Source organism: Cryptotermes secundus, unplaced genomic scaffold, assembly GCF_002891405.2.
Source record: "Cryptotermes secundus unplaced genomic scaffold, Csec_1.0 scaffold620, whole genome shotgun sequence".
NCBI classification, from domain to species: Eukaryota; Metazoa; Arthropoda; class Insecta; order Blattodea; family Kalotermitidae; genus Cryptotermes; species Cryptotermes secundus.
The window spans coordinates 797,876-825,134 of NW_019723312.1; the positions used below are offsets into that span (position 1 = coordinate 797,876).

The 27,259-nt window shown below is 41.0% G+C and overlaps 2 protein-coding genes across 9 annotated transcripts in view; both read left to right on the forward strand.

Moving 5' to 3' along the window:
* LOC111861820 (transmembrane channel-like protein 3) overlaps positions 1 to 9,844 on the forward strand; it is a 29,640-nt gene extending 19,796 nt beyond the window's left edge. For all 3 annotated transcript variants that reach the window (XM_023846712.2, XM_033750467.1, XM_033750466.1), the window contains exons 11-15: positions 1,047 to 2,193; positions 4,301 to 4,437; positions 6,285 to 6,881; positions 7,748 to 7,994; positions 8,465 to 9,844. In XM_023846712.2, coding sequence (XP_023702480.1) covers positions 1,047 to 2,193; positions 4,301 to 4,437; positions 6,285 to 6,881; positions 7,748 to 7,994; positions 8,465 to 9,237 — 2,901 coding nt within the window. In that variant the 3' untranslated portion in view covers positions 9,238 to 9,844. The remainder of the gene's footprint in view (positions 1 to 1,046; positions 2,194 to 4,300; positions 4,438 to 6,284; positions 6,882 to 7,747; positions 7,995 to 8,464) is intronic.
* Positions 9,845 to 14,068: 4,224 nt separating this feature from the next.
* Positions 14,069 to 25,846, forward strand: LOC111861818 (quinone oxidoreductase). Of its 6 annotated transcripts, none has more exons than XM_023846708.1 (8): positions 14,069 to 14,153; positions 14,716 to 14,987; positions 16,580 to 16,743; positions 18,567 to 18,655; positions 19,056 to 19,270; positions 20,894 to 20,989; positions 22,932 to 23,127; positions 23,642 to 25,846. In XM_023846708.1, exons 2-7 carry the CDS (start codon positions 14,748 to 14,750, stop codon positions 23,091 to 23,093), a joined length of 966 nt encoding a protein of 321 aa, XP_023702476.1. In that variant the 5' UTR covers positions 14,069 to 14,153; positions 14,716 to 14,747; the 3' UTR covers positions 23,094 to 23,127; positions 23,642 to 25,846. The 6 variants fall into 6 exon arrangements, with proteins under 6 accessions (XP_023702476.1, XP_023702477.1, XP_023702474.1 ...); XM_023846709.2 differs by lacking the exon at positions 14,069 to 14,153 and adding an exon at positions 14,347 to 14,431; XM_023846706.1 differs by lacking the exon at positions 14,069 to 14,153 and adding an exon at positions 14,492 to 14,549.
* The last annotated feature ends 1,413 nt before the right edge of the window (positions 25,847 to 27,259 follow it).

Genomic DNA, 27,259 nt, shown 5'->3' on the forward strand with positions numbered 1-27,259 from the left:
CACCGTATTCTCCGGACCTAGCACCGTGCGACTTTTTTCTCTTCCCAAAAATCAAGTCTGCGCTGAAAGGGACCAGGTTCGAGTCCGTGGATGCAGTGAAAGCAAAAGCGACGCAACTCTTGAAGAGCATAACACAAGATGACCTGCAGCACTGCTTCCAACAGTGGAAAATTCGCATGGAGCGGTGTAGGGATCGGGGAGGGGACTACATTGAAGGGGATAACATTTCGACTGTCTGATTTTTTTTAATAAAGGGTTAGAGCATGAATCCGGTTTCTTTATTGCCACACCTTGTATACTCAGGGTGTTGAGAATATTTGGACCGAAGAGAGATGAAGTGACAGAAGGTTGGAGAAAACTGCATAATGGGGAGCTTCATAACTTGTACTCTTCTCCAATGATCAAGTCAAAGAGGATGAGATGGGCAGGGCATGTAGCACAAATGGGGGTGAAGAGGATTTAACATACAATATTGGTGGGAAAGCCAGAAGGAAAGAGACCACTACGAAGATCAGGTTGTAGGTAGGTGGACAATATTAAAATGGATCTTAGAGAGATAGAATGGGATTGTATGGATTGGATTAATCTGGTTCAGGATAGGGACCGGTGGAGTGTTCTTGTGAACGTGGTAATGAACCTTTGAGTTCTATAGAATGGTGGGAAGTTGTTGCATAGCTGCACAATTGGTGGCTCCTCAAAAAGGGCTCATCTCCATGAGAGAGTGATCTATTCTATCCTGAATGCCTCAGAATGATCAACAAAATTAGGGTTAAACATAAGTCTGTAACAGAACTTTTCAACTGCCTCTCTTAGCAAATGGGCTGCCCCCTCAGAATGAATTTTGCTGGCACCTATGAGCATTTATTTCATACTTATTATTGAAAAGAAAATTATAATTTTTTGCGAGTGTTAGGAATGCTTCTACAGTGGAAGAAAATGCAGTTCTATTATTGATTTCTGCATTGGTGCTTTATATTTCTTACCACAAGAAAATCCACTTTTTGTTGTGCTAATATGTTCCTCTTTTCATTTCATATATCCTGAAGACAAAAGACTTGCAGAGCTTGAGACAAAATGCCACGGCTTCTGCGGCCATTACATTGGACAGTTTGGGAAGTAGCACTCCTTGGCCTGTGGGATCTCCCGCTAGTGCAGGTCTTCCCACAGTGTCTGAAACTCCTGATATGACTACTCCATCGATACCTGATGTCACAGCTTCCATCGTGATGTTAGTAACTGCCTTAAGTGGAGCATCTCGCATGATTACCAATGTAATGAGCGAACCTGCAGAAGTGACTTATGTAGTTTCAAAACTAGTGAGCCTCCTTAACTACACAGACTCTACTTCTGGGTTAGCACACTTACCAACATTGCCAACAGTTTTCAATTGGACTCAAATGTTAGATGGTACAACTGATTACAATTATTTGTTTTTAAAAGACACAGATATTCTTACTAATGGTCCCCCAATATCATCAGAAACATCTGTAGAATTTTATGATAATCTTGTGAATCAGACTGGAGAATACTTTTGGGATAGAAACAGAACTTTTGGTGATCAACTAACAAATGCACCAGTGAATATTAGTGACATAGAAGTGGATTCATTGAACTTTACTGATGACAGTTTGAGTATACTCAGTTCAGACGCAACACATTATTTTGATATGACAAACAATATTTCTATTTCAAGCATGAAAAATACAACTTTTGACATCCTTGATATGGACTTTGATCTGGATTCAAGAAACTTGTCATCAGACCAGAGTTTAGATAATATGTCAGGTACTTTCATAGGTAATTTTTTAAGCACCGAAGGTGTTCCGCCGTCGAGTTCTGTTACTGTGGCAAATTTAAATTTTGATAATGGTAATATGCATAGCACTTCACCACAAGACAGTGAGCGTGAACAGCTGATGTCAACACTCATTACAACACTAGCAACTTTATTAGCCCAGAACAGAGATTTCTCAGATAGCAGTGATCATATAAAGCAAGTCTCTGAGATTCTCCAAAGAGTAACTACAGATTTCACAGATCCAACCAAATGTTACTCAACTCAGTGCAACACAGTATCAACAGATGCCACTGTTAGCACTTGGGAACCTGCTGCAACTTTGAACACTATAACTGAAAAGCACTCTCCTGGATCTGTTACTGTGGAATCAACATTAAACCTGGGAAAATCCTATGGTAAGTACAATGTTAATATTGTTAAATTTCATCTTGCATTCTGATAACAGGAGAAATAATTCTGAAAAGGGGATATCTAAAACGAATCTGAGTGACTCCATGGAGCCAAGTTTTTCTTGAAAAGCTGATGGTCTCTCACTTGATCAGTAAATTCCCTGCCTTCTGTGAAATGTCAAAGTATATTACTGTGCTCAGAAGAGTCATATCCTGAGCCAGCTGAATGCAGTCTATGCCTTCAAATCATAATTATTTTAAGATCCATTTTAATATTATCATCTCATCTATGCTCAGGTTATCATCATTGGCACGACAGCCCTTTGTGAGCCCTGGCCTTCCTCAGGACTGCTCGCCATTCTTCTCCATTCGATGCTACATTCCTCCAGTTCTTTACATCCAAAATTCTTATGTCCTGCCACACACATTCTTCCCATCTTAACCTTGGTCTTCCCACTCTTCTATTTCCTTCTGGTTTGGTGTTAAGCATTTTCTTGATGGTTCTATTCTCGCTGGCATGTATTGTGTGTCCAGCCCATTCAAGCCTTTTCACCTTTATAAATCCAATAATGTCTGGTTCATTAAATAGTTTGTATAGCTCATGGTTATACCTCTTCCTCCATATTCCATTTTCTTCCACCGGTCCAAAGATATACCTCAAGATCCTTTCAAATACACTTAACAGTCTTTCATCCGATCTGACAGTGGCCAGGTCTCAGAGGCATAAGATAGCACTGATCTTATAAGTACTTTATACATCATAGTTTTGGTTTTCCTGGGTATTAATTGGTATTTCAGGTGTTTCCTAAGGCCATGGAGACATTTATTTGCCGCAAGTACACGCTTTTTTATTTCATCACTGATGTCATTTTTACAGTTAACTTCTGATTCAAGGTAAGCAAAACTACATACAGCCTCAAATTTATATGAGCCAATTTCAATAAATGCAGGTCCATTAGCACAGTCTTTCTTGGTTACCGGCATGTACTTCTATGCTTAGGTCATCTCAGCCACTGAGCCATGGTCTGGTACCAGGCCCCTCGTCTTTTAAAAAAAGTATTTACTGGGCCGCGGTTTCGCAAAGGTTGAGAACCTCTGATCTAAATAGTCTCTTCCTTTAAGTCTTCTTACTAAAATTTTATATTCATATCTCATCGCCTCTGTGCATGCTACATGCTCTGCTTATATTATCAGTTGATATTAGCATCCTAATAATATAAATCAAGAAGTTCCTCAATATATAATTTTTTCATGTTCTTTGTTACTTGCTTCCACTTAGGTCCGCACACTCTCATCACAACAAACGGCATGTACAGGGCAGGAAATGGGGACAGACGTGGGTAAATCTATACGGGCAACCTCATTAATCTGGATCGAAATATGAAAAACGATGTTCATAATTGAGTACATACTTTAAAAGACATGTGGCATTTAAGAAGGCAGAAAATTCACTGGACTGATCTAGCTCGGGATAGGGACCAGTGGAGGACTCTTGTGAACACGGCAATAAATCTTCAGGTTCCATAAAATGTTGGGAAGTTCTTGAGTAGCTGCACAACTGGCAGCTTCTCGAGAAGGACTCAGCTCCATGAAGTTGGTTAGATGAGTCACTTGTCTGTTCAGACAAAACTTGACAGTTTTTCAAAGCTGCATTATTACATTCAAAAAAAGTATAACTTATATTGATGGATAAATGTACTATCTTTTTATATGATTTTAAATGAAGACTGTACAGTGATATTTTTTATTTTTCATCAGCACTACTTATATCATTAAATTTTCCATTTATTTCTGCTGTTGTCTTTAGGGGCTACCTTTTGCTTCCCTAATCAGGATTATCACTTAATCTGGATGACCTTTTGCCCCCAGTTTATCGAGATTAGCGAGGGTCTACTGTATAAGGGTTTCCAAAGCCCCCCCCAGCTACATTGACCATGAAAATGGCAACTGCAGTGTTTGCCAAAAATGTTGAAAGATGTTCAACATTGACAGCCAAAGTAGGCACACATTAATACCGGTGATCAAAAGCCTTGGGTCCATCAATGTCTATACTGCCAAAGCATACAAGTCAAACAGCAGAGAAAAGTGATGCATCACTCTTATCACTTTTCAGGTTCAAGTGCTCTTCCAGTGCGTGAGTCGGAGATATCGACAGAACAAATGGATATCAAGATACGGAGGGAACTACGTCGTTTGTGTTGGGAGACAATGTTTGGCCAGGAACTTGTGAAACTCACTGTAATGGATCTGGTAACGTTCTCATGGCACTGACTATGAAGGGTTGTAACGCTGTTCAGATCGGAGAGAGCAGATGGCCTCGAGTGGCGCAGCTTGCTGTCCACCCCTGCTGCTTTCTTTCTTGGCACGCTCTTTGACTCTGAAGAGATAGGTGATATGTTCTCTGAAACATTGGTCACTTTCCCAACTTCATGCCAATACAAAGCAACAGACTGTACTCTTGTGTTAAAGATATAAACATTACTGTATTCTGGGATATGATTACACTTATGCGTGTATTTATTGTTTATTTAATGATGCTGATGGCATGAGCTGTGGTGGGGGAGGGGGCAAGCCAGGCATCTGTTCCCTCCCCTCCTGGATTTTTGAAAGAACATAAAAATTGGAGACAGAAGGAGAAATGCTGAATATTAATACTAAAAATTCAACATATAGAAATAATGTGTCTTCTATCCTGAATATTCTGGGGAAGTCAGTAAAATGTTTAAATGTATGTTACAGTTTAAATGTATGTCTATAACCATGTTATCTGGCTGTTCCCCTTCACATAATGCTGGTAGCGTCACGAAAGTCAGCAGCTTAGCCTGCTTACTTTCCAATGAGAGGATAATTAATGAATGATGAATTTGGAAAGGGTTTGAAAGGAAGTGGTACTATCCTGGAATTTGCATAGAGAGGGACTGGGGAAAACCATGAGAATCCCTGTTTGGATAGTTGGTATCTCAGCTGAGATGTGAGGACCAGGCAGCCCCAGGACAACTGGAGCAAACTTGTTTGGCGACATCGCACAGTTTGACAGATAGGTATCGACATTTCAGACGGAGCGACCACCTCCATCTTCAGATTCTTTCATCCTGAAATTGGAGTCAGCAGGTTCCTCTGAAATACTGGCAAATATCTACCAGGCTACACTATGTCAAGTCCAAGAAGAAAGTAATTTTTTATAATCACTGCTGTCAGAACCTCAAATATTACTTTTGTTTGTGGTTCCACAAGACAGTTAAGTTATTATTTATGTTGTGGGGCCGCACCATAGCCCAAGCGGTTAGTCGCTGGCTTCCCACCAAGGCGACCCGGGGTCTGGTCAAGTGGAATTTGTGGTGGACAAAGTGGCACTGGGGCAGGTTTTCTCCGAGTACTTTGGTTTCCCCTGCCAATCTTCGTTCCACTAATTGCTCCACAATCACCCTTACCTATCATCTGGGACTGGTACAATAGGCCAGAGGTGGCCGCAGTACAAGGGACTTAGTCCCACCCCAATAGCATTAAAAAAATTATTATTTACATGAGAATTACAATTTTTTTTTTTTACTTTATCCATATTATGGTATCTACAATCTGGAGAACACAGTATTTTGGAAACTGGATCTGTTTGTGTCCTCAGGTGTCTGCCCCCTCACCAGAGAACAAAAACAACTATACAGGTGTAGTTCTACTGACATAGGTTCTCCAGTGATTTAGGTTAGTTCTTTCTAAGGGAACCAACACAGTACGTGTCTCCCCCCCCCCCCATCTGAGGATGGAAACATCCAGTTTCTGAAATGTTGTGTTTTCTTGTTTTTAGAATAATGGACACTGGACAAAGTCCAAAACCCAGTAATTCTGAGTATTATACACCATCGTCAGAACCCTTTAGAATCTACTTATTATCTGTGTGTTGAAGTTATTTGGAAATTGATGGCATGGTCTTCTGGTATGTGATGTCATGTGAACTGGTTTCAGATGAACATATTTTCTGCATCTTCATCATAGAAGAGAACTACGACAGTAAAGTTGGTAACTAACTACTGGAGAACATAGTATATTATTCCAGCAGACCACAGTTTAACCTGTAAGTAATATTTCTCTGTACACCACAGGTTGTGACGGTGAGTTCTACGCTGATTATCGACTTCTTCCGAGCCGTGTTTGTTCGTGTCATGAACAACTGCTGGTGCTGGGACCTTGAGAAACAGTTTCCGCAGTATGGAGATTTCAAGATAGCAGAAAACATACTCCACCTAGTGAATAACCAGGGCATGGTCTGGATGGGAATGTTCTTCTCTCCAGGACTTCCCCTCCTCAACCTCATCAAGCTCGTAATTCTGATGTACCTGCGTTCCTGGGCGGTACTAACTTGCAACGTACCCCATGAAGTTGTGTTTCGAGCTTCTCGATCAAATAATTTCTATTTTGCTCTTCTCTTGACCATGTTATTTCTTTGTGTTCTCCCTGTGGGCTATGCAATCGTCTGGGTTGAACCATCGTGGCATTGCGGACCATTCTCAGGCTACAAGCACATTTATCACATCTTTACAAAAAGCCTCCAGAAAGCTCTGCCAGAATCTCTTCACCGACCTATGGACTACATCGCTTCTCCTGGAATAGTGATTCCGCTTCTGCTACTTCTTGTTCTAGTCATCTACTATTTGGTGTCACTGACCAGTGCCCTTAGAGAAGCCAACAATGATCTAAAGGTTAAGTAACATCTTTTATTTATCTTTTTCTGTCCATCTGCATGTCTGAAATGAGAATATCAATAATGTAATAATATTAGTGTAACACCCATGGAGAATTCAATGAAAGTCCCAACGTTTTTGTACAGGATTTGGTGCTGTTAACTTCCCCTGCTCTCTGCAGTCCTAATGTTACTGAATGAAGTGTTCTGTCTGAGGTTTACTGCCATCTTTCATAAATAACACACAAATAGCCAGTCATAAACCAACTCCATTCTGTAGCCTATTACGTTTCACCTATCCACACGAAAACATTACCAGTACGCACACAAAAGTTATGATAAGGTAAAGCTGTCCCTGCAACAGGCCATGGAGGCCCATACGGTTGTGAGATGTCAAAGTTCCCACATTTTCTGTACAGTTGGCTCACAGATGGTGGTGAGGTTTCCAGCCTTATGTGCTAGCCACCCTTTACCCCCAGGAAGATTCCTGGTACTCAATTCTGTTAGAGGCTGAATCGACCCCAGGACTGCAGTGCAGCTGGATTACGTCAATTGAAAAATCCAGTGACCTCATCGAGAACCTGCAACCTTCCGGCTTGTAGCACAGTGCCTCAACCGACTAAGCTATCTTGCACCCTGAAAATAAATGATACACTGAAACAAAAGACTGTTTACTTTTTCATGATTTACTTCACAGCTTACACTATTCAACATGTGAACACTTGACAATTCATCGCTGCAATAATTGGAAGCCATGTAATGACAATGATGAATGTTTCTGGGTTGGAAACCTCAACAGGTGTGAAACAGAAGGGAAAGGGTTAATTGCTCAGTGATTTAACGAACACAATGAATTTGTATCAGTCAAAACGAATGTGATTACAGATTCAGCTGCGCCGAGAGCGAACAGAAGAGCGCCGCAAGATGTTCCAACTTGTACACCGCAGACGAAGAGGGGGAAGTGGTGCAGATGGGACAGACACCGCGTACAGCAGGTGGCGCAAAATTCTGCCAGTAATGCCATCCAAATCATTGCCTGGAGGACCTGCCAAAGGGGGCGACAACGCAGACGATAAGGACAGCATCATGACTGTCAGCAATGGAAACATCAAAAGCGATGCTAATCGGAATGGTTAGTAGCACTAACGTGTGCCCACTTACCAGCACCTCAGTCCAATTATGACTTTGGTATTTACACTTTCATTTACCTTGTAAATGAACCACTGATAATGTATATTTCATTAGCCTTGACATATCACAACCCTATGGGCCTCCGTGGCCTATGTAGATAATATGAATAGCAATGATGCTGTACCCTAAATATGCATGAATCACATCACAATTTATTACAAGAAACTTCTAATCTTTAAAATTTGTTCCAAATAATTCCATTCTAAATTGTATTTATATTTTTTTTTAACAAGGAATTGCTTTCTCTGGGCTCAGCTTGTAACGAATATGATTCCTGTATTCATAGTTTCAGTTTAAGACTGGTTTCAGCTGGCTCATGCTCTACTAAATAAATAAAATCTCCACTCAAAAGACCGCAGTTTATTTCCTCACTCCCATGAAAGCCTCAAATATTGTGTATTTTTCTTTCAGAGACCTTGGCCAGGATTATGAAAAAGGCCCTTAGAAAATCCTCTGCAACGTCTGATGAAGAGAGCATGCCCATTATGGATGGAGAGGGGACTGATATCGAATTGCATGACTCTCTCACTGAGGACAGACCCCATGTGAAAGCAGCGAAAGTCAGACCTCGATTTGAATTGTACAACAGCGGCATCATTGAAACATCCTTTGATGTTGAACAAGAACCTGTTACGAAATGTACAGCCAAGAGTGTGAGTGATAAGAATTATCACCGCCAGCACCACAGTCACAGAAGGCGATCAGAACACAGACATAAATCACCATCCTCCAGTTCCACCAATAAGGAACGAGAAGATTCATTGATATCAACGTGGTCAGACAACATTCCTGTCATCCGTATCAGCAAGACAGATAGTTCTGAATGCATCCAACAGAGAGCAGAACCGCAGCAGCCGATCAAATCTTCCAGCAGTGACACAGTCATTCTACCGGATGGTATTGAACCAGTTCATAAACCCACTAAGACACTTTCATCATCTGTAAGCCCTTCTGTTCATCAGAAGTCAGATACAAATTTCAGTACTGAACACGCTACACAAGACACTGTCAAAGCAGATAATAATGGACACAAAAGATTGGTACGGGCATTAATAACAGAGTCGAAACGAAGGAAGGATTGTGAGGATGATGGTTTTGATACAGTGGAGATGACATGCAGGAATACTTCACAAAAGAAGAATTTAAAAAAAGATGAAACCAAGAAGTCCCAAGTAATGTCATAGCCAAAATTTCGAGGAAGGTATACGGGCCATTATCTGAGTAAAGGTTCTGGAAAATCGGAAGTAACCAAGAACTGGGGGAATTATGTAGAACCCCTGACCTGATAACTGGTATTAACATTGAAGTATTTGGGGCAGTTGATCAGAATGGATCCAAAGAGGGTGGCTAAGAATGGTTTTGAAAGTAAGTTGAATAAAAGTGGGAAGGCTGGAAGATGAAGAGAATGATTTATGAGAGCTGAAAGTGAAGATGTGGAGGCTAAAGGCAAATAATATAGAAGAATCGGCATATGTCTTAAAAGAAACCAAGGTCCTTAGAGGAGCAGAGAGTTAAGGAGTAAGCAACTAATGTCATATCCAATGAAATATTTATGTGCAGTCACTATGTATTCTTGTGATTTGTATAAGCATTGTTACATTCTCAGTATTTTAATGTCAAAAGTGATTTTCAGTATATTAAGTATTACAAGATTCTCACATGCTGTTCTCTTTTAACATCATCATTGTTAATGTATTGTCTTTTGTTTCTTTTTCTTCTCATTTTACTTCCTCCTAATAATGTTCTGTGTATATCTGCCACGTGCTACTGGCAATCAGTTTCGAAGCTGGCTTCCCCGTAATATTCTTGATGTAGGTAAGTTGCTGTTCACATTTATCTTAGAATTGTGAACTGGCATAAAGTATCTGTTATAATATACAACTTCTTTATTAAAACCGTCACAACATAACTATATCAAGGTCAGTGCTCCAGTACTCCAATTCATCTGTGGGAACACAACAAAATTACAAAAACCAAGGACTTGACTCGATGATGTAAAGTATCAATCGAAGAATTTTATTCTTGTAAGATTTGTTGACCGTGTCTCACGGTGTTGTCGCTTGCAGATTTACTTATACTTCTTCAACCCTGAAGATGGGGGCGATACGTTCCTCCGAAACGTCGGTTAACACCACATATACACGGTGCCAAATCCCAGAAGACTGCTTTCTTCAATTTTATTCTTGTTTTATACTATAACTTTTGTTTTATATAATCTAATTTATTGTATTTTTACGTTGAGTATTTTATATAATTAATATTATTGTATCCAATTTTACTAGTACTGCAATTCAGTGGTGTATATATGTCAGCCATGTATTTGCTTGATGATGGCTATTGATAGCCAAAACATGTAGTGGAGCCAAACTAGGCAGTGACCTTGATATAGTTGTGTTGTGACGGTTTTAATAAAGAAGTTGTATATTATAACCCAACAGGTTGCATGAAATGAAAATGTTATATCCCTAGTCTGTACCACCTGTTCAGCAAGCACTCATTTCAAATTATTGCTGCGATAGTACCTCAATTAGGCCATAACCACTGCAGAGATATTGGGTTTTCGGACTTTATCCATCGTCCTGATTTTTAAGCTAACTAAGAAAAACACATTTTGGAAACTGGATCTGTTTCCGTCCTCAGGTGAGGGAAAACACCTATTCTGTTGGGTCCCTTAGAAAGAGCTAGCCTCAATCACTGCTTGAATAGTTAACTTTGGTAGTTGGAACTATGTTTATTATTTGGATTTTTTGAGGGGCTCTTTTGAGATGGTTTTGATCTCTTTGCTGGTTATTTTGGCTACTATAACTAGGAGTGCTCAAATTCCTTTTTCTTCCTGGTTACCGGCCGCTATGGCTGCCCCCACCCGTTTCTGCTTTAGTACATTCTTCTACTTTAGTTACTGCCAGGGTTTATCTTTTAATCCAATTTAGACCCGCCTTTAGTGACTGGTTGTGTGTTTTTCTTCACTGGTCCAGTGATTGAGGCTAGCTCTTTCTAAGGGACCCAACAGAATAGGTGTTTTCCCTCACCTGAGGACAGAAACAGATCCAGTTTCCGAAATGTCGTGTTTTTTTTAGTTATATTAAAAATCAGGACGATGGATAAAGTTGGAAAACCCAATATCTCTGTGTGTTATACACCATCGTCAGAATCCTATAGTAACTACATGACCACTGCCTTCCAAATCCTTTCCCACTCTTTCTTCAGTCATCCTATCATTCCACACTATATAGTTACTTACTGACGCTATCATTAAATAAACCACACACATATCATATTTGATTGCTTGACAGTCTTCTATCTTATTCGCTGTCTTCAGTTCTCACATATTATCCTTGCATCTTAATCTCTGTTTCTGTGGTAAGTCCTGATGTAGAAGTCGGGACACTTGGTGATGCAAGCACACAACCTGGCAGTAGGGCTGATGCAAACCTAAGTCCTGTCCCAGGTGACGAGAAATTGCACCATGCTCCCTCAGTCAAAAACAGATTAAAGTTCTCAGAACTTTAATGCACTTAGTAATATAAATGTAAGATTTGAGGTTTTCATGGCAGTCACTATGAAGAAAGCAGTCTTCTGGGATCTGGCGCCATGTAGATATTGTGTTAACTGACGTTTGGGAGGAACGTATCACCTCCATCTTCATGGTAGAAAAATCCGCGAGCGAGGAACCAGCACGAGCAGGTGTCTGCGCAAAACTAAGAATCACTGTGCTGGTGAGGGCCAGCAGCAATGGAACAGTCAGTGAAGTCAACTGGAGCCAGAACAGCTCAATTGGTACAGTGACAGGCTGTAAGTAGTCAGGCTTCCATTCCTGGCAGGGGCAAGCAATCTCTCTACTCTATATTGCATGGATCTGCTCTGGGACCCACACAATCTCCTATCTTATGGGTACCAGGGGTAAAGCGGCTGACACGTGAAGCTGCTGGTAGTGTTGAGATAAAGCATGCATTGAACACTGGGGTGGGGGAGACAGCATCTGACTTAATTTCTGTAATGTAGTACACGATTATGTCATGACATAACGATAGCTAACAGATGTTTTGAAAATGTGGCACAGTTCAGATATTTGGGAAGGACGATAACAAATCAAAACCTGATTCAGGAGGAAATTAATAGGAGACTGAACTCGGGTAATGCTTACTACCATCCAATCCAGAACCTTTTGTCTTCTCGTCTGCTGTCTAAAAATATAAAAATTAGAATATACAAAACTATAATTTTGCCTGTGGTTCTGTATGAGTGTGAAACTTTGTCTCTGACATTAAGGGAGGAACACAGACTGAGGGTGTTTGAGAACAGGGTGTTGAGGAGAATATTTGGACCAAAGAGAGATGAAGTGACAGGAGGTTGGAGAAAACTGCATAATGAGGAGCTTCATAACTTGTACTCTTCTCCAAGTATAATTAAAATGATCAAGTCAAGGAGGATGAGGTGGGCAGGGCATGTAGCACGAATGGGGGAGAAAAGGAATGTTAGAAGGAAAGGGACCACTGGAAAGACCAAGGCGTAGGTGGGTGGACAATATTAAAATGGATCTTACAGAGATAGGATGGGATGGTATGGATTGGATTGATCTGGCTCATATACTCTCTTCAGGGATGTAATGCCATGTGGTTCGGTAGAAGTTCACCGACGTTTCGGACTGCTGCCTGCTTCATACGTCTTTTCCTCTTCGACCCTGAAGATGGCATACGTTCTTTAGCAGTGTCGATGAATTTCTACCGGACTACATGGTCTTACATCCCTGGATATAGTCACCACTGTGAGGATCACATTTTATACACACACTGTGTAATAGTTCAGTTGATGAAGTGCCGGTAAGTAAGTTAATGAACACTTTGCCCTACCTCCCCTCAACATTCCGCATATGTACGGTTCACGTGAAATTATGTTGTGACTCGCACGGGACGCACGGCCGTTGACCTCATCTACAGCTGTCTTTCCAGGAGTATTACTTGGTACCATTTGCTTATATTAGATGGCGCGCACGTCGCTCTTAGGCAATGTTCGTAAGCGAACCCACGTCGCAGACGGCGCTAAGTAGAAGTCAGAGAGAAGTTTGTGCACTAAGAAAATCACAATTAATTACATATTGTTCTCTAATGATTTTTCTAGGCCTCTTGGTAAACGTTATTAGATCTGAGCAAATAACAGTACGTCAGTGTTTAATATATTATAATCTTCTGACCGGTATCAACTGCATATTGTTCCTACTAGATAAACGAATGGCATGAACTGGATGTGTAGATATTATTATAGATTTAAACACCAATAGGAAGGAAGGAAGTTAATAACATCTGCACCGACAGGAGAAAAGTCGAGCAAATTAAAGTTGAAAAAATAAATGTATCTCCAAAATATTAATATCAAAAATTAAAACTATTTTTAAACGGCGTATCTATTCTGAATGCCCAACGACGATCTACAAGAACACCCTTAAACAGCTTAAACGCAAGTCTGTAAGTAAATTGTATGGCTCCCTTCTTCCCCTTAGAAAAAAGTCCTGGCAGCGTCAACTGTTGCTGATTTCAACGTTTCTGACGTTCTTTATAAAATAAGACCACGTGTGTGAAAGTTGCGTCTGTTCGTCCTATGTCCGTTACCAAGTATCATCATCTAAAATCAACGGATCCATGTTCTGTTGAATTCGAAGTCAGATCAGTTTTTTGCCCTTCGACGACAGAAATCATACCAGACAGATTACACATATTCCATGAACCCTGGCTACTCCAAATACGGAACAACCGGATGTACAAATAAATAAAGTAAGCAAGTCAGTAGAACAACCACAAGACACTTGATGCACTTAGTTTTACAGAAACGACAAATTCTTTAAAATTATTCCGTAATAGGTATTACAGTCCTGTATGTAATTAATAACCACTATTAATTACGTAAGATATACAAATTCAGCTGTGTGGGTGTGTGTGTGTGTATGTCACCCGCAAAACGCTGCGAAATAAGTTGGGGAATAGAAGCTGAGTATGTTGGCAGCACTAAAATTCAAAACGAACTAGATCTAACTAGATCTTTCCATTCCATGTAGTGTGGCAATGGCTGTCTGTTGCAAAAACAGATAAGAAAAAATTTAATTAAGGTACATCTTGTTCCATACTAAATGTTCAGCGGCATGTAAACATAGATTATTTAGCCGAATGAATTGTCACACGCTTCAATTTAGAACATAAGTTGTAGATAGTACGAGCGTATATACTTCAGAGAGCCTAGGAAGTTCTTAAATAGGGTCAAGGTCCTGTCTGTACTACGACTTGTGATAGTAAATAGTGAAGGAACATTGTAAAACGTATTTTGTGGGGAGTATGTGTAAATGACTGTCTGTAAAGTGATGTGATAGTGTTTTGTTTTGCTGACATGGTAAATGTTGTAGTTTTCTGTGGCGGATGGTTTACGTTGTAAACATACGTAATCACAAGCAGTTAACTTGTCATAATGTGTCAGCATTTTTGTTTGTTTACATTAAGATATGTAAAAAGTAATAATAACTTGCAGCTATCAGTGGTGAAGTAGGATCTGCACGTATTTTGTGGAAAATAATGTGATGATTGATTGTCTTAGAATGAAAAGAGGTATTGGTATATGTTATTGATTACTGAGAGTGATTTTTCTGTTGTCAGAGTGTTACGTCCTGTTTATTACAGCTTTCAGCACTTTGTCAAAGTTGCATAAAGCCATGAGAGCTGTTCGAATACACAAATTTGGTGGTCCTGATAATTTGAAATTAGAGGATATTCCAGTTCCATCGTTTAGAGATTCTGAAGTTTTGGTTCGTGTGAATGCAGCTGGTATAAATCCAGTTGACACATATATCAGAGAAGGTGCATATGCTACTTTACCAAAATTGCCAGCAATATTGGGAAGAGAAGTAGCAGGAATAGTGGAAGATGTTGGAGATGGTGTGAGCAATTTAAAGGTATTTAAAAGAAGATAATTTTTTTACAGATATACTGACTAGATTATTTGATGCAAAAACTTCTTTAGGCATTCCTTTACTACAATCACTTACATGAATTACACCTCTTGTTGTATGTCTGAGGTATGTGAAATTTTTTGCCTAGCCTCTTCTCAGGGTCATATGGTTGCTGAAACATTTTTTGCTGTCTCCTTTCACCAACCACATGGTGCTCCTCCATATTAGTTAGCATTCCACTTCACTATTCTCCTAGCCGTGGCTTCGTCTCTGACGGACTACCTACTGCAAGAGAGATGTAAGGGCAGCTGAACACCCCTCTGAAAGTCATTAACCTTGAATATGGGAATTTGAAGGTTTGCACAAAATATCGGAGAAACCTCAAAATTCAACATGGTCCAGCCCAGGAAGCCAAAACCATGCATGTCTGTTTAATTTGCTTTTTACTTTGCAGTCCTGTTAATAAAGCATACAAATTAAGGTTGGTGCCAGTATTGGATGGGCCTCAGAGACAGTCTTGATACCACGGAGAATAAGACAAATTTGTTGTCCCTGTCTGAAATTGAATGTCATTCCCTTCATGATCTAGCCCGTGACCATGTCGCTGTATCAGCTGAGCTGTCAACCCCTTGGACATGCTCCCATGTTGCTAGCTGGTTAAACTTTGTTTTTAGTTTTAGTTGGTTTATTTAACGGCGCTGTCAACATCAGGACAATATAGACTCGATGATAGGATAATTAGTGAATGTGGAGCATTTGCTGAAATGAGAATTGGCAGGGGAAGCCAAGGTACCTGCAGAAAACCTACTCCAGTACGACTTTTTCCACCTAATGACCTGACTTGGGAACGAGCTTGTGTTGCTGCAGTGCTTGAACTTTGCTGTTCAGGAGATTAAATTGCATAGCTGGGGGCTGTTGGGGTTGGAGCCAGATTTTAACTGGGTGTAACCGTATTTGCGAACAACATCCAGCCAGTTGGACCACATGTATGTCAAGTTGCAATAGTGGAACTGCAGCTTATAATGGCTAATGCGTTTACTCTTAATTCACAATCCGAAACGGTCAGTCGTACTGATTTTGGGCGAGCATAATGGTTGATTGTGGATGTTAATTCTACTCAGAGGTCTTTGAGTGTGGATAATGATCAGTGTTGCCAATGCTGTTTCCCTCTCCATTGTTGAAGTGAGTGGACTGTGAAAGTGTTCTTGTGTATAAGTTTTGAGCCAGGAAACCTGCCACCCCACAGGGTCAAGTGTGGTGCCTTGTCTGGGCCAGTGGGAACAGTGAACAGAGAACACTTTGATTTTTTGTGTACTTATGGCCCAAAAGGGGGCCATTTTGTATTGTATTTGCCTATTCACTGTCCTTATTTGCTGGTCTGGTCACCAGCTCCCACCCTTCTGTGTCAAGTGTGTTGGCCCAAAACGTATATATACATGAACACGTTCACCGAGCTCACTTCAACCCTGAAAATAGAGTCAATGTGTAGCTCTGTAAAGTTGGCAGAAATGCTGACATTCACATGTGGAAGGACTCGAGAATGGACTCAAGATCAGTGTTTTGACTTGGCTATCAAAAATATTTATTTATTTCAGAAAGGTGACAGGGTGTTTGCCTTGCTGCCTGAGAATGGAGGTTATGCTGAGTTTGTGGCGTGCAAGGAGGAAAATGTATATCCTTTGTCAGAGAAACTGAGTTTCAGCCAAGGAAGTGGCCTGTGCATTCCGTACTTCACTGCCTACAGAGCTTTGGTTACCAAGTAAGTCTGCACTTAGTCACCTCTTGCAACATTCTGCTAGAGGTGAGTATTTATCCGCAACCTAACATGACAGTGAACAAGGGGTTGAAAATTTACAGTCTTCTGGTCACCAGTAAGACAGTAACAGCTGAGAATATTTGACTGGTGACTAATTTTTCTCTTAGCATTTGGCTGTCTCCCCACAGAGTCCAAACGTACTAGCACATGCGCACACAGACAGAGGGCGTGTAACCCAGATACCACCCGCAGAATACACATTGCTGCAAAGTCAGAACACAAGAAAGAAGAACATTACGACACAGTATGTCATTTTATATCATTTTAAACCATTTTAATAAGAACCGATTTGGGTTTTTATAATAATGAACTTTTGGAGATATACCCCTCGAGGCCTATATGGTATTGTAATACAGTATAACAATTTAACCAACTGTTGACGGACCCATATGACCAAAATATATTGTTGAATTTACATAAATGTGTAGGCTAAGTGATGCATCAAGTCATCTTTAAGTTCTGGCAATCTCGTTTGGCTATTCGCAGCAAGAAAATAGTGAACCATGTCCAGAGACATTAAGATCAACATGACTGGTGTCCAGTGTCTCTCTTCTGAATTCACCTTTGTTCAGTATGTTTTGAGGTTTTCATAGCAGTAACTGAACAGGTTTTGGTCATCTGCATTCTGGTGCCATGTGGTAATGTGGATGGATACTGGTGTCTCCATCTTCAGGGCTGAAGTGTGTGGATTCAGAAGTGGTGCTGTTGTGTAGGTGTGTTGCAAGAAGTTGGTGATCTGACCCTCTGGGCTTAAGGAAAGGAGTCAGTTCTGGAGATCTGTAAGAAAATTGTCATTTTAAAGGGCACATTAGTCCCCCCTCCACAAGTGGGAACTCGAATAGTGAGAAAGGATGGCCCTTTCTGGGTGCAAAATGTTGTTTGAGACTGAAAAGTGGAAATGTGAGAAGAAAGGTAAAGAGACCACCCTTTTCAGGATATCCATAAGGTTTCCTCAGAAGAGGGAAATTTGAACCTCAGCACATTTTCAGGCCTTCATGTTCTGGGGGTGGAAGTGAGGAAGAAGCGTCTTCTCGTCCTCCTTCCGCTTGGTCTCTCTCCCTTGTTTGTTTGTTTGTTTGTTTGTTGAGGAATGTTCTTCAGGAGGAAGTAAGTTATTTGTCATGGTAGAATTATCACAACCCAGAAGGACACAATCAGAAGATTTATGCAAAAGTTATATGATCGGATTTGAGGTTCTCACAGATGCGAATATGAGATTGTGTTCTTGGTTGTGACATAGTTTCATAAGAAGGTTCTGTGTACCTACCCTAATGATGGATGCTCCAGGCTCCACTCAAACACTGACTGCTACCTATTTACCGAACTACATGGAATCATATTCCAGAAGACTGTAATCATCAGGTCACTAGTGTGGTTAGAATAGTGAAACTAGGAGGCAATACTGAGCTTGGCATGTAGCTAGGACGCAGAGACTTCATATATAAGAATCCAGTTTGTACCTCACAGGAAACACATTACCTCTCCACCACAAAGTCCAACCAGTTAATGCTGTTGGGGGAAACAGTGGCTGTTAATTGTGAGAACCATAGGGAACACACAAATACACTGCGGGTAGAAAGCAGAGACTTTATATATAAGAATCCAGTTTGTACCTCACAGGAAACACATATGCTGACATGATAATAGGGGGTTGGAACTAATCCAGGATTATATCAGATGTTCTGCTTTGGCATTAGTGGCACTGAATCTTTTGGTTTTGGAATGAAAAAGTTAATTTTGTTTAATTCTGAATCATTTATTGCCAGATGCCGTATCAAGCCTGGAGAAATCCTTCTGGTGCATGGCGCAAGTGGTGCAGTGGGGATTGCAGCTGTACAGATAGCTAAGGCTTATGGTAAGCTAAGGAACCATGTGACAGTAAAATGTAAATTTTAGTTTTTGATCATATTCCTGTGTCAAGGTGAAGGCCCACTGTCTTCTCAAGAATGACTCTATTTCATGGAATTATTTATGTTCTGACAAATATGGTGTCTTACTGCCTGTACCCTGCAGATGGAGGCAGTAGGTTTCTCTGAGTGATGATAAACACCAACATTACGCAGCATCATGTCAAAGAAGGCTACAGTGTTCGTTCGAACTTGAAATGGATGATTCATATAATATTCTCTTGTATTCGTTAAACATTATATTCAGGTAGCTGCAACCATGCCTGACATAATCCTTATTGCAGCAATGTTAAAAGTGGGAGTGACTTTAAGATGAAGATTGTGATTTTCTGTGGACTGTCCAATTAGGTCTGACTGTTGCTGGTACGGCTGGCACCATCGAAGGAATGGACGTGGTAAAGAAAGTTGGAGCCGATCACGTATTTAACCACAGAGAGAAAGGTTACTTGAATAACGCAGTAGCCGCAATCGGTGGTCACGGTTTTAACGTGGTTCTTGAAAATTTGGCCAACGTAAATCTTGGAGCAGATTTGACGGTGCTTAATCAACAAGCACGAGTTGCTGTAAGTTATGTCACACTGTTCACATTTTATACTGTCACTGTGTAAAAACACGGGTTCTATTTTAAGGGAATGGCCTCGCCTTTAAAGGGACTCAGTTTCCTGTTTTGTCAGATCTCTATGCGCAGTTTTTGAGACACAGCCTTCCCATCTGCTGAAGTGACCTCAGGACTGTAGAGATGAATGTCATGCATTCTGTGTGTTGCTCCCCTTTATCCGGCCATGAGGCATGTCAGAAACTGTCTTGTAGCCATTTGACCGAGTTGATCGTTGTAGCAGTGTTGCTTCATACTTGTATTTCAGAACTGCTCAGTTTGAATCTGCCAAGGAACCTAACTATCAAGATTGGGGTGTTTTTTCATGGATTTCCTCAGTCCATTGAGGCAGCTACCAGGATTGTAGCTCAATTAGGATTTGACTACTTTTTCCAGATACTTTTAGTTTCAGTGTTCATCAGTTGTCCCGCCATCCAGTACCATGATATAGTACAGGTATTGACAGGGCTGTAAAGTAACATGCGCACACTCATTCTATCTCTCTCCTCCTTCAGTACCCTTTCAAATTTGTCATTGACACAACATCTTACCATTCTGTGTTACATGATATAAACATTTGTGAAAGTGCTATTAAATAAACCAAGACTCAATTATAGGCAATTTTTATGAATGCATACTTCAGCTGTCTTCACAGATGGAAAGTACAGGTGTTTTGAGAATATCAGTTATATGTAATTACTGTATTAACACTCCGTCTGTAACCTAACCTCATGTTTGGGTGGTTAGCTATCCTGCTTCATGTTCTGGAGGCCTCATATCAAAGTTTCAGCTAAGAGACCGGCTGTCCTGACTGAAGTTTTATGTGATTCTTTTTTCCCCTTCAGTCTTTCCAGGAGGATGTTAGGATTGTGCATTGACTTAGTTACAGTCAGTTCTTTCCATATCCATTACAATTACTTTGTTACTAATCCTATCATTTGACACTACATAATATCAGTTAGTGAAAATGTTAAGTAAACCATAAATGAATGAATAAATAAAAGTACCGTATTTACGCATGTATAGGCCGCGTGCGTGTATAGGCCGCAGCACAATTTTCGGACAGAAATTATAGAAAAAATAATTTTCTTGGAATATTATTTCAGGAGTAGAAATTATTCCGAAATTTGGCAACGTNGCGTAAATATGGTATCTCCCATCACGGTTCACTGGCACACAGTATCCAGACTGGCTCCGGGGCCCACCCGTCTTGTCCGTTGATAACTGGGGGCTCTTTCTTTTGGGGTTACAGTAGCCTAGGCATCTAGTGCTGATATGTGGAGCTATACCTCCACTCCCTTCTATGCCATCATGGTGTGCTTAATCAGTTAAGCATGGACAGCTGTGCCTTTTGCTTTACCTGGTGCCTAAGTAAGAAGCAGCAATAGCCAGTCATGTAATGAGGAGGCTGTGACTTGGATGACTGAGCTGCCATAAGGCATCAGTATTTTAACTGATCTTGTTTCTCTTCTTACTTAAATGTGCAGAGGGTATTGAGTCCCTCTCTCCCCTGTAGCCACGGTAACTTGTATCGAGCAGCCATGACACAGCTAATTTACATTTCACATGGAAATTGTTTTTTCATTTCTAGGTGGTTGGGTGTCGAGGCATTGTGGAAGTGAACCCACGGTCTCTTATGCTAACTGAAGGCAGCATAATTGGTGTTATGCTTGCTGGAGCAACTGCGGTCAGTTTTCCCACATAATTGCTATATATTTCATGCACTCCTTCCTTACCACAGTTTCATTGGGTCTGTTTCTGTAATGCTTCGGACTTGTGTTTTGTAGGTGCTTGGGTCGAATCATGGCCGTGACATTGCCTGCCTTGACCGAAGTTTTCGTGTGTTTCTCAGTCTGTCTAGGCCAATTCCACAATAGTACCTCAGTTACGCCAGGACTGCTTCCTTGAAAACCTTTCCCAACTTGTTATTAGCCATCTTGCTATTCAGTTTTATGTAACCTTCGTTAGAAACATCTATAAGGATGCAACATTGTCAGATGTTGACATTGGCTGTTGCATTAACTAACTTCTATTATCCACATGCAACGGGAACTAAAATTTCCATACTGGAGATCTTCTGGAACATGTGGGACGTTTTGCGTGTAAGGTTGTGTACTCACGATATGATAGACAAGCGTTAGTCTAGAGTATTACAGAATTGTAAAATAACCCACAAAAACTAACTGCAGTTTCACGGTTAGAACCATGGGGGTGTGATTAATAAAAATGTTTGTCATAGAAAATATTATTTCCTGCTTGATTTCTTTGTGAAGGGTATTGTCCGGTTTTGAAAATGTGGACTGAATTACTAATGGAATAGACTAGGGGCTTTTGAGGTGGCAGGCGGCTTCTCTGAACGTTGGTACCTACCCATTGGACTGCATGGCATGGCATCAGGGAAGCCTGGGCATTTTGTGGAGTGGTAGTGCTCTAGACTTCTGTTTGGGAGGTGCTCTGTTTGAACCTCAGTTGGGGCACCAGCTATCCTAACAGGTTTTTATTGTGTCATTTTCGTCAATCGTCCCCGACAAATGACTCCCCTCCATCCAGTGCTCAGGTCAAGAATGGTGAAGCTATACCTCCACTCCCTGTAAGTCTTCATGGTGTGGTGCGTAATTAATTAAGTACAGAGACAACTTTTTACCTTTTACCTTCCAGGCAAATGTGAGGACAGTACCTTGAGTAGGCCACAACCATTCCCTTCCAAACCCTTTCCAATTCATCCATGATGTGTATGTATTGACCGTCTTCTAGTGCACACAATCTCACTTGTCACTTCACTACATGTTTCGGAATCACTGTGCCATCCTCAGGTGTGTTATTTACCTTGAACTATTGCACTGCTCGCCATCATGTGTCGTTTATAAAATTATTTAAAATGTATATTCTTCATTTACTATAATAAAATGTATTTATATTAAAAATTTAAGATTTATCATCTTCTACGTCTTAATTCAAACTCGTGTATTATATCATTCTTCCACTGTGGGAGTCGTTCTTCCTTTATTTTGTGTATAGTGTGTCTTGTGATGTGTTCTTCTGTTTTGGCTGCATGCGTTGTAATCAATTCCAATTCATTATTTATTGATCAGTAAGCCTACATTTTACGCTTAGGTACTGACATCATAAAATAAGCCACAAAACAAGAGAAATCAAAGTCATAATGCGCTAGATGTGCTGCTTTGTAGTTTGTTTGATAGATGTCAGAAGTTTAGGTGGAATTGCTGCAAAATGTTGTACTTGTCTGCCAAACTACATAAATCCGCATCCTAGAAGACTGTATTTCTAAGTTGGTTATTTAATGATGCTGTCAGTATTGAGAGTATGTAGTGTTGATTATAGGGTTGTTGATAATGTGGAGCAGTTGGTGAAATGTGAACCGACAGGAGAAACCGAAGTACTTGGAGGAAACCTGGCTGGTGCTGTTTGGTTCACCACAAATCCCACAAGATGTATCCTTGGTTCAAGCCTTGGCTGCCACAGTGTGAAGCCAGCGACTGACTGCCTCGGCTAAGGGACAGCCCAAGGGACTGTAGCCTTAACACACACCACGAGAACCTGAAATTTGGCAGGAAGACTTTAAAGTGAGGAAATGTCTCATTCTGTGTTATTGTGCCTGTCTGCTTCAGGAGGAGACACAAGAGACAGCTGAAGTGATTTTAAGGGGGATCGAATCTGGTTGGGTGAATCCAGTAATCTCACGGGAGTACAAGCTGGACGAAGCCACAGAAGCCCATCATGATATCATCCGCACTACCGGAGCCAGGGGAAAGCTGGTCTTCAAACTGTAACCTGAAGCAAGCGCCGGACCAGCCCCACATACAGGTAACTTCAGTGTACAGTATGATTCACTTGGAGCAGTGCCCCCCCCCCCCCAAGTTCCCAAAGAGACTTTTTGAAGGAGATGGCAGCCAAAGTTAAGCCAGCATTTCTTTTTGGCCTAGTCCAGGATATTTCCAATAGCACCTTGTATAATGTTCCCTGGGGTTTGGATACCTAATGTGGCTACATAATGTAATCTTGATATTTTTTTAATTTCTAAATCATTTCTGTCATTTTGTGAATGTAACCCTTGAGACACATTTTTTTAAAACACTGCATTGCTTATGCCTCTGCTCTGCAACCCTGTAAGAACCTGGGTTGCTTGTCTCCTCTTTACTTTCAACTTATTAAATTCATTCTTTGCATCTTCCAGCCATCTCAGTCTGGTTCTTTTCAATTTTCTTCTGTTTCCTGGCTTACCTTTTGACGTTCCTATCCTGTCCACACAAACAAATAAATGAGAGTGTTGCTGCTTTGAATGGATGTTACATAACCGGCCGCTTTGTGCAATTTGCAGGTTCTGCTGAGGCTCATGTCTAGACTTCCTCAGTGTTCAGCGACTATGAAGCCTGTTTTCTACGGAATCACTGATAGGTTGTGAAGTGCTATTGTAAATTATTTTATGCATTATAGAATATCTCTTGTAAGTCACAGTTCCACAGTGAAGCCTATCTACTCTGTGTACCAGGGTATGTCATGCCTCATGTAGGAAGTCTTGTAGAAGGAACCCCCCCCCCTCCCCGTGTAAGTATGTATGAATACCGGAAGTGCGCTGCAAATAGAATTTAGTAACTTGACATTATGGTTCATGTCACTAACGGACTATGATGCACCCTTGTTCCCATAGTAGATAGAGTGTGCTATGGTATTACAGCAACATGAAACCAAAGGGCGGTATCACAGACATAACAAAGGGGGTGGGTTCGAATCGCCCAAGCTGATTACAGTGTAATGTTGCCACTGTGTCATCTTCCATCCCCAGTTTGAGAGACAGGCACACATGACTCTGTTTGGCTTTCTTGTGTTTAAAGAAAAGGGTATTAAAGTGTGGATTGGATTCAGCTGGCTCAAGATATGGTCCAGCGATGGCACAGTAGTGAACCTGTGGATTCCATAAAAGGCTGGGAATTTCATGGTGGTCAGCTTTCCAAGAAGTCTCCTCCTGTGTGGAGTAAGTGACTTACTGTTTCATGGGAGTCAGCTTCATGAAGTGTACTGCAGTCTGTGAATATAGGTTGGAAATATTTTATTTTATTTGTCCTTTTGCTTTGCCAAAGGAGCATGAAAACAAAGTGTGAAAGTAGGGATTTTTTAAGAATGTGGTTTTAGCTTCTGTCCACTATCACTGCTATTAAAAAGTGCTAGATTTCAGAAATTAATTCTGTATCCGTTATCAGGTGAACAGATACTTAAGTCTGTAGACTACTGTCTTCCGGGATGTGGCCGTGAGTAGTCGTGTAGAAGTGTACTGACATTTGGAAGAATGTCCGGTCTCCACTTCACAGTGGAAGAGTGAGTGAATCAAGCAACTAGCAAGGAGGGAGCCGCAAGAAGAATGAGTCTGAAATGCCAGTAAACCTCTACCACGCTACACGGTGTCACATCAGCGAAGACAGTTCCCTTCATTGTCACTGCCATGAGAACCTCAGATTAAACAGTCTGCTCTGCTGGGTGGGCCTGCAAATACAGCTGTTGCATTAGGCTCCGGTCTGTGATCTTAAGGGCCCAACATAGATTTGAAGTTCTCATAGTGTTGACTATGAAGATTACTGTTGTCTGCAGTCTGATACCATTTGCTACAGTAGGTCATTGCCAGCACTTTGGGCTGTCCTACTGTAGCCTTGTAGAGCATTACCAGTATGACAGATGAACCTTCAAATTGCTGTACCCTTGGAAAATGGCCCTTTCCAGGGCCAATGTACTTTACGCTGTTCTTTGTGCTGTTGGTTCGCGCTGGGTCCCTGTTCTTCATATTACTGTATACGTTCCACTTTTTCCCATGCAAGTTCCTCCAAAACAATACTAAAAATCTACTAGGCTGCATGGCGTCAAAAAGGACGATGGGTGAAGTTTGAATGAATAATTTTAGTATGTCACGCTGTCATCAAATAAACTTAGTTTAGAGGATTTGTATTTAAAATGGTTACAAGGTTGAAGAGGTACTGACTTCATTTTTATTTATGCATTATTTTCCCCACTGTTTTGTATAAACGAGACAACTGATTTAACAAATGTAGAGGAGGGAAGATGCACCGACTATCTTGCAAGGGCCTGTAATTCACGTTACACATAATATTGAACTATTAAGTTTTCATACTTAGTGTATGAAAGTCTAGGAGTAAAGTGAGGTCTGAGGTTCTCATGGCAGTAACTGCTATGTCTTCAGTGACAGGACATTGTTATAGTCTGAGAAAGGCATTTACTGACATCTCAAAGGAATGTTCCTGCCTCCGTCCACAAAACCAAAGACTGCCTAAGACCCTAAAGATGGACAACATACATTTCTCTGAAATGTCAATAAATTTATACCAGATTACATGTTGTTACCCTCCCAGAATATGTTTGCTGTTCTAGGAATGATGTTGGCCATTCCTGGCACAGTCATGAAATTCTGGGGTCGTGTCATGAAAGACAGGCACGGAAAGTTTAAAAAAATTGTGACAGGAAGGTAGACACTTGTTACAAGACCAAATTATTAATAAAGAAGTATTCAGGATGCAAATTTGATATTTCATTGCTGTGGTATAATTTGACTGTAAGTGGTAAAAGGTAAAAAAAGGTAAAGATATTCTTGTAAGAAACCATGGAGGTCCATAGGATTGTGAGACATTGAGGGGCCCACATTATCTAGGCAGTTGGCTCACAGATGGCAGTAAGATTGCCAGCCTTATGCACTGGCCACCCTTTACCCCCCAGGAAAATTCCTGGTACTCATTTCTGTTAGAGGCTGAGTCAACCCCAGGGCCATAGTGTGGCTGGAAGGATTAGGTCAATTGAAAAAAATCCACCTCATCAGGACTTGAACCCGCGACCTTCCGGCTTGTAGCATAGTGTCTCAACCAACTATGCTACCAAGGCCATGCCCTAACTCAAGCTGTTAGTTGCTGGCTTCCCACCATGGTGGCCTGAGTTTGATCCTGGGTCTGGTCAAGTGGGATTTATGGTGGACAAAGTGGTGCTGGGGCAGGTTTTCTCCGAGTACTTCGGTTTCCCCTGCCAATCTTCATTCCACCAGTTGCCCCACAATCACCCTCACCTATCATGTGGGGCTGGTTAGGCCAGAAGTGGCCGCAGTGCAAGGGACTTAGTCCCACCCCACTAGCAATAATGAAGACCCTGCCACCATGTGCCTAATGTGGACATTGTGTCTCAGCTTGACAAGCAGTGTTGTGATAGATTCAGAATTGAATGTTCGTGAACAGTTTGGCATTTCTGAACTCTTACTGAAGGGATGGTCTGTTTGAATCTTGGTCGGGACACCGGCTGTCCTAACCGAGTCTTTTTGTGCTCTTCCTTCGTCCCTCCAGGCAAATTCCTGGAGTAGTGCCTCAATTACACTTCAACTGCTTCCAGCTCATGAGTCACTCCACTCCTCAGTGCTGAGTAGTTCAGATACTGACAGCAGTGTTAAACATCATGCACACAAAAAGTGAAATCTTAGCATGAGTGGATATTAATTATGTATTATATTTGGTTGAATTTTGCACAGTAACAGACTGTCATTATGATTTCATAGTTTTACTCAGTCATTCCAGGCTAATTTCATCTCTCCCCACTTTCCTTCCATTCACATCCTGTAGACCAGCAGTTCTAACTGATGATTTCATGATTTTCTTCAGTCTCTCAGCCAACTTGATAGGTGTAATGATAACATTTGTATTTGGGAGGTGCTCAGTTCAAACCTGGTCAGGGACACTGGTTATCCTGCCTGACTTTGTTTTTGGTTGTCCTCAGCCCCTCCAGGCCATGGCCATTGTTCACCAATCCTCTCATTTGATGCTATGTAGTCTAGTTACTGAGCCAATCGCAGTGGCCGCACAGTCTAAGGCATGAACTGTCTTTGCTTGCTCGAACGTTTGGATCGTGGGTTCAAATCCCACTCGAGGCATGGATGTCTGTGTGCGTTTATTCTGTG

Coding starts and splice junctions, on each gene's coding strand:
- LOC111861818 (XM_023846706.1), top strand. CDS start 14,507: ATGTGTCAGCATTTTTGTTTGTTTACATTAAGATATGTAAAAA. Junction 19,271..20,893: donor ATCAACAAGCACGAGTTGCT/GTAAGTTATGTC, acceptor TTTCATTTCTAG/GTGGTTGGGTGTCGAGGCAT. Junction 20,990..22,931: donor TGCTTGCTGGAGCAACTGCG/GTCAGTTTTCCC, acceptor TGTCTGCTTCAG/GAGGAGACACAAGAGACAGC.